This window comes from Corylus avellana, chromosome ca10 (assembly GCF_901000735.1).
Source record: "Corylus avellana chromosome ca10, CavTom2PMs-1.0".
NCBI lineage: Eukaryota > Viridiplantae > Streptophyta > Magnoliopsida > Fagales > Betulaceae > Corylus > Corylus avellana.
Window position 1 is genome coordinate 3,854,482 of NC_081550.1, and position 20,741 is coordinate 3,875,222.

Here is a 20,741-nt window from a genome sequence, read left to right on the forward strand (position 1 = left end):
AAAAAATGAAAACACCATACTAAAGATTCATTTTGATATTTATGAGCAGTCCATGAGTATAAAAGCACAATAGTTGATAAAAAAAAAAAAAAAAAATGTTGTACCCACCTTAGACCGGCTAAGACTGAAAATCAATTCAAGGGCAATATTTAGAAGTGAAGATGATGTTTCCTTTACACAAATATGTCCAATGGCTAAAACGATCTTCTGAATCGCTTTAACATCATCACCAGAAAGTAGCTTCCTTAACTTTTCATGCACAATCATCAAAACGTCAACTGCAATTTAATAGATGGGTTAGTCTGATAACATCATCACCAAAGATATTACAAGTTTTTAGGCAATCAATGAGATTTCAGCATAGCCACAAAACTTTGCCTGAAGTAGAATCATTAATAACTGGAGGCAATGAAACACGCAGCCCAATATGACCTAGTGCCTGCATTGCAACTGAGGCCAGTGTTGCAGTTTCAGAAATAACAACATCAACCAGGCACTTAATCACATTCTGTAACAATGTCTCTGGAATCTGTCAAAATGTCAGATACAATTACAAACATCAGTCCGGAAATAGAAATTGAACAAAAAACAAATGACAGAAAATTTCAATAATTAGCAATAAATAGCATGGAAAATTAACGCAAAATTTTGTCAGATACATGTCACTACAGTACAGATCATCATAAATCCATATACTCAATTGTTTATAACATCATTGAAAGCAAGTAAAGAAAACTTTTAAGACTAGTAAACAATGGATGAGGCTTTTATATTTTGCCAGAAGCACTCATACTCCTACAACCACTATATCGTACCCCAAGAAGCCAACAAATCGATTCATGAGGCTTGCATGACCCAATTAACATCAGAAGATAAGAACACCAATATTTTCCTCCTTTAACTACAAGGTGCCCTGACCTCAAAAAGAACAAGCATGCAACAGAATGGTTGAAAATATATAAAAAAGAAAAAACAAACAAATATCCAACTTACAGCAGGCGTTCTGGATATACAAGCTGCAGTGAGATATCCTATTGCACATAATGCTCCATGCTGAGTCTCAAATCTAAAGAAAAAAATAAATAAATAAGAGATTGAGAAATTTAGTACGATTTTCATAATCTGTTGCAGATATCAACTTCCTTACAATGTACACTACTCTACAGACCTTGAATTGTGTGTTCCACTAATCAAGGCAATCTGCTCAGAAATAAGAGCAGATGATGCAGGTGTAGGCAGAGCAGAGGAAGCTATTCCAAGTAAGCGTGCAGCAGATTCACGAGTATCCAAATCCAAATGACTTAGTAATTTCTTTAGCCATGATGATTTTAGAGCATAGCGTGATGCTATCATCTATAAAGAACAATAATAGGTAAGAAATGAAAGATGCAACAAGAAGAAGAAACCAAGCAAGAGAATCTGTGATAACCAACCTCTGGAATGCGAGATGCAATTGCTATCAATGCCTTGGAAGCATTGGCGTGCAACTCAACAGAGCCTTCAAATGACATAGCATGTTCTAGTAGTGAACATACTGCTTCCACCGAAGACCGGAAATCAGATGATCCTTCTAGAGAGTTATTCATCTCCAACTCTGACTCAAAGCACTTTAAAAGAAATTTAATCATAGCCACATACGTTTTTGAGGGAAAAAGAAGCTTTTGTTCCCTGCTTTCATTGGAATCTGACAACATGGGCTGCTGCTTAAGAATAAAATCTAGCATGACACCAAGTTTAGGGTATCGAAGATCAAGATTTTGACTCATAGTTCTGCCTTTGTCTTTAACCGGAAAAAGGCCTTCCAGTGCCATTTCCCTAAATAATGAGGGGGGAAAAAAGGATGACAGGGTTATATTTTGTTGGACTGATAAAAACTTAGACCAAGTATGTTTGTTTTGTTAATAATGATGAGGAGGAGGATGAGCCAAGTTAAAATTGTTGCATTTCAATCTCTGCATTTCAAAGGCAAGATTAAAGAAAAATAGAGAATTATCAATTTAATGTGAATTTTATTTACTTGAATTATAATTTGAAACTATTATCACACACACACACATATATATATAAGAGAGAGAGAGAGAGAGAGAGAGAGAGAGAGAATTCACTGCAAAATGAAAAATACAAAATGAAATCTTACATTACCTTATATCTAGCTTAGGATCTGCCACCCCAAGCATACACATAAACCTACTTGGGCAATGTTGCAAATCGTATAAAGATGTAGCCCACCTCAATGCACAGAATCGTACTTCACTTTGTTCCTGGTCACCAACACGAAATTAGCCATCTATGGTGGAGCAGCAAGTTACTAATGAAGCAAAATTCAAGAAACTCTTATCCTTACAGACAGAACAGAGAGCGATAGACAAACAAAGTCAGTAACTTGAAAAGATGAAATACCGCTTGAGAATTTTTCAGTAAAAGTGTCTCCAAATCCTTTAACACTGTTGTAGGGGCTTCCTGACACTCATATAATAAACCAGCATTAGTGAGATCAACATAAAGGGCAGGTGAGACACTAACAGAAGCAAATAGTTATTTTTATGGCACCTAGCTCAAAGGCACAGTAGTGCAGACGTCAAATACTTCTGGATAATAAATAGTCAGATTTTTTGTCCCAAAAATGTCAATGTTTAAGGTACAGCAGAGACAAGAAGGCCCTGACAAGCAATAAATGTTCATGGTGGTGATCCACCCATCTTTGCCTTGAATAAAAATTTTCAATATTTCTGACTGAATAGAGCAGGCAATGAGCATAATTAAAAGAATGTAACTCTGTTTCTATTTCAGCTTTTGGTTTGTAGAGTGGCCTTTTCATTTCAAATGCACCAACTAATTATTAAGAATTAATAGATAATAGTTAATTACAAAAGAAGAGATGAACGGTAAAATCCAAATCATGCAATAGGGTATAAAAACTAGTACTTTTTCTAAGAAGGAAGAACTGCAATCAGTCATCACATGCATAACCCACTGAGCCCAAAATAACTGACAAAAACAACTAAAGATATCAATTCACAAGTTCAATTCAAAAGCAACTAACATCACGAGATATCTTAGAAGTATATGTTAGAATAATTTTTTTTTGAAAAGTAATAATCAATTTTTATTAAAAGCGTAAGGTGCCCCTACGTACACTGGAAGCATACAAGCAGAAACACCTAACTAAAAAGAAAAAAACGAACAAGAAAATCGACATAACTAATCAACAAAGGGGGAGAGGTATGCCGCAGTCCACAATACAAAGTATGAAAGAACGAGGATAAAATGTCATCTAATGATCTCTCCAAATCCTCGAAAGTCCTATTATTTCTTTCCCTCCAAATAGTCCAAAACAGACATAAAGGCACCATTTTCCACACCACAGCACTCCTCATCCTTCCACAAGACCACCAACAAGCACACAAGTCAATGACTTGTCTCGGCATGACCCATGATAACCCAATACAAATAACTAATTATTATTTGTATCTCTTTTACTTATCAAAAAAAATTTGGTATCAAAGCAGAGGTCCTGAGTTCAAACCCTATCTCCGTCAGTCACCTTCTATTTCAATTAAATATTACACGTGTGAACCTCACCTATTAAGGGAGAGTTTGAGCCCACACGTGAGGGAAAGTGTTAGAATATAAATTAAATGATTAAATTCATCTCCTCCTATCAGCTTAAGCTTTTAAAATAAGAGGTGATTTAACACTATCCACCATAAATGTTTCACATCAAATAACAACCATAATAGACAATCTCAATCTTCTAGAAATGAACTTGTTCAGGATCACAAAAGAAGCTTAGACATCCATTCTCTCACTAAAACGTGACCTTTCTGGTGAGCGGCATCCGTCCGATTTCTTTAGTAGCTCCTATTGTTTGAGACAAGGAGATCTTTTGTCGCCTTCTCTCTTTGTTATTGTTATGAAGGCCTTAAATAGAATGTTTTATGCAACTATTAATGGGGGTTTTCTCTCGGGCTTTTCAAGGGTTCTAGGTACTCTAGTGTGGTTAATATTTCACATCTATTATTTGTGGATGACACTTTGGTTTTTTTTAGGGTCAAGCCTAACCACCTTCGCTGTCAGAATGCTTTATTCTTTATGCTTCAAAGTTGTCTCTGGTTTGAAGATTAATCTAGCCAAGTCGGAAGTGGTTCTTGTGGGTAATGTTGATAATGTGGACAGGTTAGCTGTTATTAAGGACTGCAGGGTTTCTTCGTTGCCTTTGAAGTAGCTTGGTCTTCCGCTAGGGGACTTCTATAAGGCCAAGAATCTATTTGAGACGGTGTTATTGAAAAGATAGAGCATCGATTGGCTAGTTTGAAAATGATGTACGTGTTTAAAAGTAGTAGAGAAGCTTCATCGATATTTCTAATATGGTGGGCTAGACGAAAAGTTCAAATTTCACTTGGTATGCTAATGCAAGGTTTGTTCTCTGACCTCTAGGGGGGTTGAGAGTCCAGAACTTACTGATATTCAATCGTGCTCTTTTAGGAAAATGTGGCTATAGCGCTATGTTTATGAGAGAAAGGGGCTTAATGGAGGGCTGTGGTAGACCCTAAATCTGGCAATTTGTGGGGTTGGTGGTGTTCTAAGCCTCTTGGGTTGTATCGGGTGGGGTTATGGAAGAATATCAGGAGGGCTTGGGGGATATTTTCGAGTCATACCAGATTTGATATGAGAGATGGTTACAATGTTAGATTTTGGCATAATTTGTGGTGTGGGAATAAGGTCCTAAAGGAAGCCTTTCCATATTTGTATGGTATTGCTTGCGCGAAGGATGCTTCTGTATCAGCTCACTTGGAGCTTTATTTTGGCTCCAATCAGTGGAACATAAGCTTTGCTAGAGTGGTTCATGATCAGGAGGTGAATGTATTTGCATTGCCCTTCAATTTGTTATATTCAGTTAGAATCAGACGAGTGGGCAAAGACAAGCATTGGTGGGCCCCTTGCAAGAGAGCGTTGTTCAATGTTAGATCTTTCTACAATGTTCTTGTTTGTAATGATGGCATTCCTTTCACTTGAAAGAGTATTTGGCAGACTAAGGTTCTTTTGAGGGCAGTGTTTTATGCTTGGTATTTTCACTTTTAACGGTATTTTGATTACTTATCAAAAATAAATAAAAATTAAGGCGCAACCTTTCCATACGCATGTAGGTAGAACCTTCAACAATATTTCCTTTCATGAAAACTTGCCTTACAGAATTCTTAATTGCTGATACAGGGTAGATATAAATGTTGAAAATACACCTTAATAAATAAAGAAACAAGACCTTCCCAGTCATTAAACTGACCAGGATCAGAAAGAAAAGAACAATATACATAACCACAAATGAATTGCTAAAACTGACTTTACTGAAGCAGTAGCGAACAACATTAGCTTTGGGAATAAATTACCACATCAGAGAAAGAGAACCTATTAATAATATCTTTAAACCAAGTGGAGGAAAACTAGCAAACCTTGTACGCTGCAGCAAGGGTATTGGTTGCTTCTTGAATAGCGAAACGAAGAGACTGAGCCTCCACTTTCAATGCATCAAAAAGACGAACAGCCATGTCAATCTTATTACTGAGAGGAGAAAAAAAATAGCCATCAGAATTTTTGTTCTCCAATATGCAAGGTTTAATTAAGAAGTGCCTATGGGAAAACACAGAAACAGCAAATAGAGAAGCATAGAAGAAAGCAGAAGGGATAGCTGATAAACCTGAAAAGTTGAGGCATGCGATGTGCAAGCAACCCAATTGCTTGAAAAGCAAAGGTTTTGGTGTCCCTAGCAGTAGCATCTGGGTGAATTTAGTAGATTAAATCAATCAGACTGATGTTTAATAAATTCTAATTAAATAATGTATAGAAGAAGTTCAGACAACTTCAACTGCATGAGGAGACCTGATTCCGAATTTGAATAACTGTCAAGTGACTTCAGAATTCCAGCGAGTATAACAGGACCAATAAGCTTAAGCTGATCAATATTTGCCTACATAAATAGAAATGAAAAATGAAGTGGGGAAAAACAATGTCAAGATCATTACTCAGGAGTGCTTTTGAAGAGGAAATGGCACAATGAAATGACAAATAGCGTTCTAGAGATTACAAAATCATTGTGTGTGTGCGTGTGTGTGTGTTGTGCGTGAGAGAGTTTAGAGAGAGAGAGAGAGAGAGAATTGGACTACAAGCATCTGAATGTGAGCATCTTTAGACATTGTGGCTTGATGCACAAATGTACACACGGAATACATTGAAATGTATGCATGCTAAGCAATCTCTACATTACTACATTTTGCTTTTCCTCCATCAAACCTAAGCTATACTTCAAGGGAAGGTAGAAACTAAGCAATTCCGCAATTTTTTGCATTTTGGTTTTCATCCAGAAAGTGGGGGCTTTTATGCGTTTACTAGTTTTAGACTCAATTCATCCATTTAGAGAGATGCAAGGCAATTCTTGGCTAAATCAAAAATTTCCACTGGTTTTCATGTTCTTAATTGACCTATGTTGATATCTCTCTCTCTTCGATACAACCTGCTGAGGCTTCGCTGAGAGAGCAGAAGGAAAGATTCACAATGTGGCAAAGGAAATGAAAACTGGAACTGATTTAGAAGAGAACCACCGAGTAACTTGTGTGATCACAAGTCCTTGTCCAGAACTCTGAATTCAGAGGTTCTGATCAACTCCAGAGCAATCATGGGCTTAGAGAGAGTGAAGAGAGGTATCAACAACAGGAAAACAGAATACCACTGTGTACTCAATCAAAAACTAAGGCCCAAGTGGGTCAATCATTATGCTCCAAGCCGAGTTTAGATAAGTGTGTCTTTGGGATCCGTGCCTCCAACATACCAAGATGGCTAAAAATTCATTGGGTATGAAGAGTCTGATGTTGTTGATGAAGTTTATTGGCAGACCAAAGCTTTAATTGTATATGATTCTTTAAAGCAATGATCATGTATGTTGCTGCAAATTGGAGAATTTATGGATAGGTAAAAGTCTTTCTTTTTCTTCTTCTTTTTAAGTATAAAAATCTTTCTTTAAGATAATACAAACAATCACACCAAGCAAAAGGTTCTAGATACAAGATCTGGATCCTTTCATATCCAAGTGTTAGTTCAGATAAGGAAAGACCCCACTTATCTCCTGGTCTGAAATTTCAATTGTGATCAGGTAAGATTTAGGGTAAAATCACGAGCTTGGTGGGAGCACCTTTGTTTACTGATTAACCAACAGCAGCCGGTAAGTTATCCCAAGCTCAGATTTGTAGTATGATTGAAGCAGGTACAACAGGGGGTGTTTTGGTGACTTATACATATATGTTAAGCATTTACTTTAACTAGGAAAAGACTTTCCAATTCTGAATAAGACCCACACCAAACACAAATATATTATTTTATACTTCATAAAACTTTTATTGCAATGAGAAGAAACTTGAGTACAAAAAAGAATATTAAAAAATTGCAATAGCTCACAGCAAACATCAATTAACTTAGACACCAAAGATGTTCAATCTATAGCTTACTAAAACAATGGTACATACGGAAATTTAGGCATAATATTGTAGGAAGCTAGAACCAAATTACTTCAACTATAGCCCACAAAAAGCAGTATCTGATGTCTAGAACCAAAAGTGGGACTTGCACTGACAAGAGCGTCTTTAGGCAAATCATCTTCAACGGATCCATTCCCCAAATATTCTTGAAGCACCCCCCACTTCTCCAAAGGAAAAAAAAAAAAAAAAAAATTGATAAGGATCCAAAATCGAGCTATAAGTTGCTTACGTGTTTAAAAACCCAAACAGTGAATTCCATTCCCAACTGCTTCAACCTTGACGTGGTACCACTTCCTATCAAATTCAAGAATTCAAGATCAGTATAAGGGCATCCTGTCACACACACAACATGAAATTATGAAAATTTAAAGATGAAGATGAAAGTGTATCTGCAATTTAAGACCAAGGTGTCAAAACAATTAGGTTCAGATGAGCTACCACAAAATATAAAAAACCGAAACCTTGAGTATGACATTTCAAGTGCTATTGAATGGTCATGTCCATATTCATTCAACCTACTAATTGCAATATCCATCAGTATTTCCCATTCCAAAAGGACACCAGCCAACCAACCAAGAAGATTATCACCAGTTCCAAAAACATCTAGCCTTTCAAGTCTCTGCCAAAAGAAAATTATGTTCAACACATGAGCATACCATGGAAAGGGGAATGGATGTTAGTTTTTATGTGATTGCCAATTTTGGCAATATGAGGATTTACGTGTCACCCATGTGCGACATCTGATGCAGATGAGGCTCACATGGGTTTGAAGGTCGACTCTCCACTGGTTTAGCTTCAGTTTCCTCATATGTCAGACCAGACATCAATTTGCTTAACCAAACTTGTACCTCCTCAACTGCCCGGACTCTAGGATGGATCCAGATCCTCAGCAAATGTCACTATAGGTATGAGACAAATTCCTAACAAAAAGGGTACCCAAAATTGATGAGAATTCCAGTGCCCACGTTTTCCATTTCTTTTTCTGGGCGGCAACTTCCAGCTACCGGAGTATATACCCGGATGGAAGCCACAGTTATATCATTTTTTTATGGATAATATGAAAAACTCATTACTTCAAAGATAAATATAAAGAAATTCCAATTAGAAAATTTGCTATGATTGTTATATGTGGGGTTCAGAGTTTGAGAACTTGTGATTTAGGGTTTCGGATTGTGGAAAGGATGGGTATATGATTATGCTGCTGAGTACCCAAGCGCCAATAACTTTTTTTTGATAAGTTACCCAAGCGCCAGTGACTCATAGAACATTTACGCAATTCGGTCATTTTGGCATAAGATCAAATGAAACATTTTTTCTTTAATACTTTATTTTCTATTTTGATTTACTATGCTTTCAAACAAATATATTTCGTCAAAATATGAGGGCCAAAGAATAAGGTTACTCATGTGAATGTATTGACAAGGGACTCATATAGGATAGTAATGTTTGAAGAATTGTGAGCTGCACTCAAAGCTCTAACAATCCATTATCACGATCTTCAAAGCTCCTTGCGTTCAAAAACACCACATTAAATACAAAGGAGTCAACCTTCATATTTTCAAAGCATTACAGTTTCCCAATTCTCCCCTCCAACTCACCAACAACTCGCTCACCCTTTGAGGCACAACCCAATCAATACCAAACAACTAAAAAAGCACACTCCACAATTCTGTTGCAACCACACAATAAAGAAGAATATGATCAATAATCTCCTTACATTTCTTACACATACAGCACCACTCCACCACAATAGCATTCATCTTTCGTAAATTATCCAAAGTTAAGATTTTACCTAAGGCCACCGCCCACACAAAGAACTCCACTCTCAAGGGAGCCTCAACTTTCCAAATACTCTTCCATGGAAAAGGAGAACCATTTTTTTTTAATAAGCAATGTTGTATATATCAAAAAGCATAAGGTGCCCCTAAGTACACAGGAAAACCAACGTTAGCCCACAAAATGACCCCAATAAAAAGGCTTAATACCCAAAAAACCCTAAGCTCGCAATACAAATCCCTGAAACACCAAAAAAACCCTAAACTCACAAGGCAGTCATAAACCCACAAGCTACCCTGCCAAAAACCTAGAACCAAAAACCTATCCTGCTACACTACATTACCAAAAACCTCCTCATTCCATTTCTTCAAATATGATTTCAAGGCTTTCAGTTTTTGCGCCAACACAACTAGGAGAACCCTAATAATGATAGAACATCCACCATGTTTTCACATGCTCCACAAAACCCTCTCAGCCACATTTTACCTACTACCCCTACCCTCCACACCACAATTCAACATCAAAGGAAAATGATATGACAGGGAAGAAATCTTTTAGATATATTCAGAAAATGTTCTTCCCAATCCGAAGATAGAAGAAACCTATCAATTCTAGACCATGACTAAGAATCGCAATTATTAGACTAAGTAGTCCCCCTACAAGTAGGATGTTCATGAGGCCCTGATAAAAAATGCATTTCACAAAATCAATATAGTTGGTGACTATCTAGGATTGTCTGATCTTTCACATGGATACCGAACAACATTGAAATCACCCCCAATACACCACATCACCTCCCACCAACTCATCCTATTGACATTTTCTTTCAACATCATCATTAGGACCATACACCCCCGCAAAAGCCCATTAACTAACACTTCTAAAAGAACGCACGGCCAAAAAGTTCCACACTCACTCAATCTTCTCCACCACTCGCCTATCCCACACTAACAAAATTCCTCATAACGCCCCTCTAAACCCCAAATATGACCAGTCCACATGTTGCCAACCCCATAAGTTGCGAATCACCTCCCTAGAAATATACCCCATTTTGAGCATGAGGATAAACTGCTTAGCCCGTCAGGGGTGAAAGCTCTTGGATTACCTGGTAACTGGTTTTGGCAGGTGGGGTCAGTTACCCGTAGGAGTTTGATTAACGGTAAGGATTGTTGTACAATATGCGTTTGCGACGTGCAATTAATCTGAGTAAAGTTCTCCTACATTATCAAAAAAAAAAATATATATATATATACCCCATTTTATCTCTTGTAAACAAACAATATCTGTCTTCCAACCTCTAAGAAAACCTCCAATCCTCAACCTTTTTCTCCTTCTCATTCAGCCTTCTCACATTCCATGATACAATCTTAGGTTTCAAAAAAAAAGCAATTAGCGCCCCACCCCCCACCCCCCCCTTCCCTTTCACTCTATTAGGCTGACCAAATAATTACATTTATACACTTAATATATAAAGGAATTCTCACTTGTCAGCTTAAATCAGCTCAAACCATACATGTAAGACAATGTGCAGCCCAACAACAATAATTCAGCATTACATCTAGCAACAGGAATGGTGCCCAAGTTTGAAAAGGCAAACATGCAAAAATATGGGCAAACACCAAGTGAAGAATTATTTTTTTGATAAGTAATATTATATACCAAAAAAAGCGAAATGCGCCTCTATAAGTACACAAGAAAATATACATAGGCAGCCCAATTTAAATCCAAAGACAAAACACCAAGTGAAGAATTATAAAATAATAATAAGCTGAATACCATATATGCAGCCAAATATGCACTGCAAAGTTGATGGGAAACTGTTTGCCGCTGTTATAGAATGGCAGAAAATAGACATCAGTCTTGCTCTAAGTGCATGATTCCCAGGAATGACTCTTAATTCTGGAGCAACATTTTCAGCTCCAGAAGTACCTGCAAAAATTATAATTTTGTATCAAACATGTATTGGACATAATAGCCAAACACAAAAATTATGAAAACAAATATAGGTCAAGCAAAAGCATTAAATGAAAATTTGCAAATAGAAAATATTATAAGTACAAATATAAACTTGTCCGCCTCGTATAAGCTAAAGCATACTAGCAGTCGATGATTCTCATAACAAAATATAAAGTACAATAGCAATTCATGATCATGGTAGATGATGACTTATAAATAATGGGAAAACATTGATTACGAGTAAGTCTAACTTTGGTCTCGTACAAATATATTATCACTTCTAGCCTTCTTTTACTTCATTATGTGGTCTCTTACAATATCATTTGCGAGCTAATGTATATTAAAGCTCCTCGATTCGCACAAAGATTTGGGATAATTACCAACGGAATCCTATACTTCTGCACATAGTAACAATTTCCATCATAAAGATACATTGTAAAGAACCCAAACTAAAATGTCAGAATTATCATGATTTTTCTATATTTTAATCATAAACAACTTATCAAAAGATGAACATGGATAAGGGTGTTTTAGTGGGGAAGATATGAGAGATAGAAATATAAGAGAATGTGGGAAAGGAACATTACATCAAATTAAATTAACAAGATAGATTATGAATAAATACCATTAAATAGTAAAAACAGTTTGTTTATCAGGTTTGGATCATCTAAGTTAGCACCAGAACCCTTCCTCTTTAAAAGCTCCTCCCCTCTCTTAACAACAGGCTCCTGCCTTGAATTAATCAATCATAAAACAACACATAAATAGTCTACATATCAAATACAAAAAAGGATAAAGAAATACGTAAACAGTAAACAAACAAAGGGGACTATATATACCAATCTACACAAGCAGCCACATATACAGGATAAGCAAGCTCAGGGGCCAACTCCATAGCTTCAATAACATTCAAGATCCCCAACTGCTTAAAACAAAAAACAAAAACAATTTAGCTCATGATTAAATTCTGGATATTGCCCTATATAGAATATTTGCGTGTGTGTGTGTATATACATATGTATTTACGTATGTAAAAAGGGATCTGTACAAGCCATTGATCACTACCTAATACTGGCCCTAAGGAGGTGTTTAGAAAACAATGACCAATTCAGTATAGCTCTGAACCAATCCTAAAATAAAATTTGTTTCAACTTTAAGCTAGAGTTGGTATATAGAAAAATAGCTAGATTAAAACATACAGCAATATCATTTTACTTACCTATAAAAACATGTATGCACTAATTTTGAATGAAAAAATTAGTATTTTTTTATAAGTAATTCAATCTTATTAGAAAGCGCAAAGGGGTGCAACCCAAGTACACAGGACGGTATACAAGAGAGACACCCACTTAGGAAGAAGAAAAAAAACATAATAATAATAATAATAATAATAATAAAGCAAGAACTATTGGTAGCAATCATTCACCCACAAAGAGTTTTGAACAAAATATCCTTTAATTCTACCATTGGTCTCACACAATCTTCAAAGTTTGTGTGAGACACCCAAATACACATGACGGTATACAAGAGAAACACCCACTTAGGAAGAAGAAAAAGAACATAAATACAAAATAATAATAAGAAGAAGAAGAAAAGCAAGAACTATTGGTAGCAATCATCCACCCATAAAGAGTTTTGAACAAAATATCCTTTAATTCTACCACTAGTCTCACACAATCTTCAAAGTTTTGGGAGTTGAGTTCTCTTTAGATGCACAATATCACACAAAGAGGGGCCATCCACCAAGCTTCTAAATTGAGGTGACTGCCACACTGGCCTTTCCGTCTCGGCAATAACTCCACCAACCATTGAGGCATTACCTACTATATCCCAAAAAGACTGGAAACCAAAACCCACGAGTCTCTAGTTGCTTCACAATGGAGCAAAAGATGATCAATGGATACCATGCTCTTCTTACACATGCAACACTAGTCTATCACTATGATGGGCCTTTTTCTTAGATTATCCAAGGTCAAGGATCTCCCTAACTGTTGTCCAAACAAAGAAAACCATTCTCAAAGGCGCCTTGCTTTTGCAAGTGCTCTTCCGAGGGAAAGAATAGCCAACAGGGGACTAAGTGCATGATAAAAGATCTAACCTCAAATATCCACCGTTGGAGTGGAACCAACATATCCTATCCTCGCCTCCGTGTCTCAGCCCAATAAGAGTATAAGAGGTTGAAGAATGAGGTGACCAACTCCATCTCCCAATCATGGACAAATCTGATGAAGTTATTCCACTAATAGGTGTCATTCAAAAATTGCACATGCTCTGCAACTAAGGCCTCCTTAAAGCAAGCATGCTAAACAAAACTAGAAAATCTTCCTTCAAAGTCATATCTCCAAACCACATGTCGTACCAAAATTGTATCCTAGACCTATCTCCAACCTCAAATCTCACAAATCTAGAGAAATCCCCCCACCCCCTCCTAATGTTTTTTCCACACCCCCAACATTAGGACTCATGCATTGCATTTGAACACCATCCACCCCACAATCTCTCGTATTTAGCTTCCACCATCACTCTCCACAAAGCCTACCTCTCTGTGGCACAACGCCAAAGCCATTTCCTCATTAGGACTCGGTTGAACAAGATCGGATTCGTAACCCCCAAACCTCCTAAAGATAGGAAAGTACATTATCTTGGACCAACTAATTAGATGGAATTTAAACTCGTCACTGAATCCACACCACAAGAAATCCCTCTGAATTTTCTCGATATAGTTAGCAACTCCAATTGAGATGGGGAAAAGGGATAGAAAATAAGTGGGCAAATTGGACAAAGTGCTTTTAATCAATGTGATCCTACCACCCTTTGACAAATAAAGTCTCTTCCAACCTGCCAGACGCAGTTTCATCTTCTCAATAATACCATTCCATATTCCATATAGATTTTGCCTTAGACGGAGCCCCCAAAGGAAGGCCCAAATACTTCATAGGCAGAGAGGACACCCTACAATCAAAAATACTAGCCAAGCCTCCAACATCATCCACGGCGCCAACAATGACCAACTCTGATTTAGCCAAGGGAATTTTTTATCTCAAAAAAGCTTAAAAACATAAGGGGCAACAAATTGCAGAAATGCTGAGGATTAGCCTAAAAAAAAATCCAAGTGTCATCCACAAAATAGAGATAAGACAAAATGATCACATAATGACTCCTTGACCCCACCGAAAAGCCTAATAAGAGCTCCCTACCCATAGTGGCAGACATCATTTTACTCGATGTCCTCATGAAGACAACAAACAACAAAGGGAAAGGATCCCATATCTCAGGCCCTGGGAACTATTTCTTGTCAGATCTCCTCGAAACCACATCTCCTCAATAGGTACAACAGAAAGTCCCAATTAACATGAGTATAAGCCTTCTCTAGATCCAGTTTGCAACTTGGACCGCTGATCTAATACTGCTATGGAGAAATTCACTAGAAATAAAGACAGAATCTAAAATTTGTCTCCCCTTGATAAACGCATTCTAAGACCTAGAAATTACCTCCAACATTGCTTTCAACATGATATCTAGAGCTTGGGCAATAATTTTATAAATGCTACTCGCAAGACTGATAGGGCAAAAAATCCTTGATTTCCACCACCCCAGCTTTCTTGGGAATAAGGGCAATAAACGAGGCATTGAGGTTCCTTTCAAACCTATCTTGGGATTTCATGTCTTCTCCATACCTCTCATGCTTGTCAAATATCAAATCAATCGAAAATCAAGAATTGTTACCACATGGATTGTTAATGACTTGAACTTACTTTTATGAACATATGTCATTTTATGGATTAGATAGCAATTGAGAATGAAACCATTATCCATTTAACAGGTATGTTCAGTTTGTAACAAGCTTTTGCTCCAACAATGGGGTTAGGAAAAAAAAAGTACCGCTATACACACTCCCACCTTCCCACTCCCTTAGGTGGCTTTTAAAACCACCATTAGATTTAGTATGGATCTTTATTGGATTTTAATCCAATGGTGATTTTTAAAAGCCACATAAGAAAGTGTGAACATTTAAAAGCCCAAACCACTCAAAATAAACCCCAATCAAAAGTTTGCTCGAGATTGTCATAAAGAAACAAACAAAGCTTTTGTAATCCACCTCCCGCATTTAATTTAGCATTGTGATATTACAAAGATGACAATCCACCTAATTTTTCACAATTGAATAACATTCACCCAATCATAAACTAACCTTTCTCATTAAAAGCATATCACTCTTCAACTGATGTTTTCCAGCAACACGGTTGGCTTGTGCAATCGAAAGTCCAGGTGGACATCCTCCACTATAAAGAAACATAAGTCCTCAAAGTAAATTACTATATAACAAACAATATGTCCAGTGATTAATATATTTTTTTTTTGATAAGTAATAAGAAGTATTAAAAAAGCGTAAAGGCACCCCAAGGTAACAGATTTCAAAACTAACAGATTTCAAACCTTTGGGCTGGCGGTTGATACAAAACAGTATGAAAGCAAAATTCAATGAACAGCTCCTTGTCTTGAGAATCTATTAATCTATACTTTGCAGCAATTTCATCATCAATCTGACCTGAGTGACATTCACCAATCACCTAAAACCAAGAAACAATCCATAATCGTGGCTAGCCATATCTCAAAGAAAAACCCAAATACAAAATCAGTACCCACAATATCGACATAAATTGTTTCTTAAAATATTAGAAAAAATGCCAATTTTCACTATTCTTAACTATGTCTTTATCCCAATTGTAGGTAAAGTCCATCACAAGAATCCTTTTCACCATACTCAATTATGTCTTAATCCACATTGTAGTTAGGGTCAGTTACAAGAACCTTTACCCGCTATTCAGCCCTACAACATTTTCTCCTTTTTTTAACTATGACAAACTCAGTAAGAACACTACAAAACTGGTTAAAATTATTGCTGTGTGGGAAAACCGCTTTAATAGACATCACAGAAGTGATGTGTGGAGTGAAGTACCTAATGCTCAGAGTATCTGGAGGAAGAAAAATGCTGGCATTATTGACCTTTTTCTCCTTTGAATAGGTAAAATGCACCCAATAGGTGTTAAATTTTAAAGTGTATTTTCTAGAATCCACAGTTATTAATTATCTTCTTTTTGTTTTGAGTCATGTAGTGAGGAATTTGTGTAAGTTTATATGTAGGGGGGGCTCATTTGCACATAATGGATGACACATGTCATTCTCTCCTTGTTTAGCCTTTCCACCTTACCACCTTCTATCTTGGTCATCTAACCATCACTACCCTCATTCAACCCACTTCATCTTCAATGCAACCTTACACCTTCCCATGAGACATTATTATCATTTCTTATCCAAATTCGTTGCTCTTCCTTGGTCTCATGAAAAGTCACACCTATCTTGTTAATTAATTTGAGAATACTCTAGAACCCTTCCCTAACCCTTATATATACCCTAGGCGTGTTTCCAAGCTTCTCATTCCATCATATCTCACCAAAACCAAGATGAGGTCAAGCAGACTCAACCAGCACATTTGATTTATATGCTGTGACAATAACAGCCTGAGTTAAGCATACCACGCAATGGCCGCCGCCAATCCAAAAAGTAGAGGGAAGTCATCAAAAGGGTGAATGGATATAAGCATCATAAAAATAGAAATAATTTAGTTATAAGAACTCAGCAGAAAGGGAGAGATGAAATAGACACAAGGGTCAAATGCAAAAAACAGAGCTTAAGTCTAGCTAATGCATCACAGTATCACAAATATGACCGTCACTTTTACTGAAGAAGACAGAACACCAAGTTATTTGTAAAGAAGGTAAGTGTGAAATATACTTTAATAGCAATTCTCAGGATAATCTCTTGGTGCTGAAGAGGAAGCTTGGAAATGTTCACCACAAGCATAGGTGACAAATCTTCTTTTTCCTATAACAGAAGCATCAGGTATTACCATTAATTCCAAAGTTGCTCCAATGTCAAGCAGTTGTTGGAAAACCACATAAAATACATAATTTCCTAGAAAAGACTTATATCAGAGAAAGATAAACATACCTTTACATGTACACGTTCAAATGCCATCTCAATGTACACAATGCAAAAATTCCTAACCATTGGAGCAGCATTGGCTTCCGAGTATAATTTCCACAACTCTAACAACGGCAAACCAATCTCAGGCTGATGTTTCACTCTCTTGTTCACGTGACTCAAGATTTCAAGAACCTATCACAGTACGAAGAAATTAGTAACTTGGAAACTAATTTGATCACTTGGGATGTGCAGGGGTTGGATTACCCATAAAAGGGGAGTGTTAAAGTATAGTTAAAGTATATCTTGCAAAGAATATAAAGAGGATATTGTCTGTCTACAAAAGACTAAATTAGGGATATCTCTATGGGAACATTTAAAAGTTTATGGGGTCTTTTTTTGTGGATCGGATGCATCTTGATGCCGATGGTATGTCATTAATGCGGGATTAATAGGTGGTAGAGATGGTAGATGTCCTACAGAGAACTTCTCAATGTCCTCGATTAAAAATGTGATTAAATTTGACCCCTTGTGGGCCTTATGGGCTGGTTGATGACAAGGTCAGGTAACTTGTGGAACGAATTGAGAGAAGCTTTTAGATAGATAGAGGGTTGCTTGGTGCTTGGTGCTTGGTGCTTGGTAGGAATTTCAGCATTAATTCAATTTCCTAGTGAAATAATTGGCATGATAAGTTTGCTACCACCATGAATGAATGTTTTGCTTTTATCTCGAAATTAAATGTTGTTAGTTTTGTTGAAGCTGATTCTTTCATTTGGACGAACAATCAAGATCCACCATCAATGCCATGCATTAATAAATTCTTAGCTTCATTGGAATGGGAACATTACTTGCAGATACGATACAGCATAATCTTCCATGACCTATATCAGATCATCATCCCATTTTTCTTGGTTGTGGGGATTTAAAAAGAGGAAAGAGGGCTTTCAAATTCGAAAACATGTGGCTGCAAGGGAGTGTTTTGTTGACAGTTCAGGAATAACAGAATAGATGTTCATAATCTACCTAGTTTCTTGTTTGAAAAGCTTTAAAAGAAGACCTGAAAGCCAAGAATAGAAAGGCGTTCAGGGAACAAGGAGTTAATAAGAAGGAGATCTTAGATGAGATTCTGCAATTAGATGTGAAGGAAAGAGGTGGAGGGTTGTCTCAAGATGAAAGGTCTAGCAAGAAAGAGCCTCAAATCGGAATCAGAAAATTTCTAAGATGGATGAGATTTATTGGCAACCAAAAATCTAGGGCGATAATAGAAAGTGCAATTTTGGCATGTTACTGAGGCAACACAAAGCACTAATAGCTTATTGCAAGCTACTTAAGCACATTACAATTGCCCGTAAAATAGCATCCAAGCTCAAATGAATATGTTAGTATTTATGGTGGAATGAATGCCATTGCAATATCTTCCCACTCCCCAAACTTTATGCATAGCAAGATATGCAATAGAAGTGAGGTCGCCAACCAGCTAATGTCTACCAGCGTCAAGAAATTCTTATAATTTCACGTTGTAGTTTAATTTGTAAAAATAGTACACCTCCACACAGTCTAATGTACTGGAGTTGCAGCATCTATTTGCCAACCTTGAACATCCTGACCCATATCAGATATATAGCCTCAGTATGCATACGAAATTGTTAATATTGCCAAAAGAAAAACCGCAAATTTTGACATTAGAAAGGGAGAAAACTAGCTATAATAGTAAAAAACAATCCCAATAGTATGAATTCTAAAAGAAGAAAAATTTCCCACAAATTAGATAATACCAACAAACCCAGCAGAAACTTCACACAGCATAGTTCATACAAATCAAATAATCTCAACCAACGCTAATATACATAGACAGCATGTATCTGTATGTGTAAGTATATATAGAGAGGGAGAGAGAAAGAAGAAACCTTGTTGCGGACGAGTGGGGATTGAGAGGAAAGGGAGGAAATGGTGAAGGGGAGAAGCTTGGAGAGCAAAGGTTGGAGTTTGGAGTCGTCGCAGAGAGCCAAACGAGTCAGCATTCGATCCAACATCTCTTCTATTTCGGCATCGGATTTTGCAGGTGTTCCCGAAATGGAAGACGACGATGACGACTCCGCCATTTCTTGTTCTTTTTCAAACCAAGAGAACGAAGCCCAGAAGAGGGTTGATAATTCTGAGTTCCCCCTTCCTCAAGTCAAGTAGTTTGTACTTGTAGAAACTAGAAAGTAGAAAGTACCTCGGTGGGCCTGATGGGTTGCTTCGTGTTCCAGTAGTAGGCTTCTGCAGGCCCATTCTTCGTTCATAGCGTAATAGCCTAATAGGTGCACACATGGGTATCCATTCTCCATGGACCTTTTTGGAAGTGAGCTTAAACGAGACATTGAGTTATTTTCAGTTCAAGATTGGGCTTCTGCTTCCCAACTGCAACTACTTTGTATCGTTGGGCCCTAAATTCAATGCCCAGCCCGCATCAAAATCTGAAGAACGTCGGACACTAATTATCGAGACTCGAGAGATGTTACACATTCATTTATAACTCATCTCTTTTGTAAATTCACCATTATCGGACTTACATTGGATCTCATATATTCAATTACTTATCTCTTGTCCTACAAGAGGCGAGCAAAAACAAAAACATTTCTTTTAAACTGCATTTGGTATTGTGATTTTATAAGCCAAAAAATACAATTTTAAGCCAAATCGCATAAAATAGATTATTTAGAATTGTGTTTTTAAAAAATTGCGATTTGAAAATTGCATAAATTCTGTGTTTTCAAATCGCCGATAAAAACATACTTTTTTGAAAACACACAAAACTGCGATTTTAAATGTCAAACTGCAATTGTGTCAAACGCTTAACTGCATTTTAAAAAATCATATTTTTAAATCGCACTTTTTAAAATTGCAAATCCAAACATATCCTTAATTACCACCTAACAGCTTAATTATGTTTTTAATGGACATTGAGTGGTTGAACTTGAGCATGTCAAGATTGGTTGTTGGGGAAATTTACATGCAATCACCCACCACTATATTGATGGGGCACTTCCCAACTAACTTTTAAATTAATCCTTGTTTAATAAAAAAAAAAATCAATAATTTTTTAGAGTATTGTTAAATAATTATAAAATATAAATATAATACCAAGGGGCAAAGCCAACTGTCATTTGGTTTGGCCATCTTAATATTTGACCAGTGTTAATGACTGTAGGACTCTAGCTACCAAAAGAATTTATAATTGGCTTTGATTAAACAAACAAACCCAACTGCTTCAATAAAATGTATTACTCCAATTATGGAACCTCCACCAACCAATTCATCCATGTGATTGTCCCTATCAATTCTCATAGAGTACTCCCCAATATTCAGTCCAAATGATTGACCCATTTTGCTTTTCTATCAAACCCAGAAGTGCATTATTCATTATTGTTGCTAAATTATTTGATATACAATACAATAATAAATTATTCTCTAACACACAAACATGTCTCAATGAAACTTTGAGGGAAAAAAAAC

At 36.7% G+C, this 20,741-nt stretch overlaps 1 protein-coding gene across 1 annotated transcript in view; it reads right to left on the minus strand.

The window, feature by feature from the left end:
* The window catches only part of LOC132163226 (uncharacterized), a 41,801-nt gene extending 22,407 nt beyond the window's left edge, over nt 1-19,394 (minus strand). The window contains 19 exon segments of the mRNA XM_059573434.1: nt 109-278; nt 379-529; nt 994-1,066; nt 1,169-1,353; nt 1,434-1,815; nt 2,143-2,261; nt 2,401-2,460; nt 5,451-5,559; nt 5,696-5,774; nt 5,878-5,965; nt 7,756-7,820; nt 11,079-11,231; nt 11,884-11,990; nt 12,098-12,180; nt 15,451-15,541; nt 15,696-15,829; nt 17,055-17,144; nt 17,271-17,438; nt 19,151-19,394. Of these exon segments, the coding sequence (XP_059429417.1) occupies nt 109-278; nt 379-529; nt 994-1,066; nt 1,169-1,353; nt 1,434-1,815; nt 2,143-2,261; nt 2,401-2,460; nt 5,451-5,559; nt 5,696-5,774; nt 5,878-5,965; nt 7,756-7,820; nt 11,079-11,231; nt 11,884-11,990; nt 12,098-12,180; nt 15,451-15,541; nt 15,696-15,829; nt 17,055-17,144; nt 17,271-17,438; nt 19,151-19,345 (2,502 nt within the window). The 5' untranslated portion in view covers nt 19,346-19,394.
* Nucleotides 19,395-20,741: the final 1,347 nt, after the last annotated feature.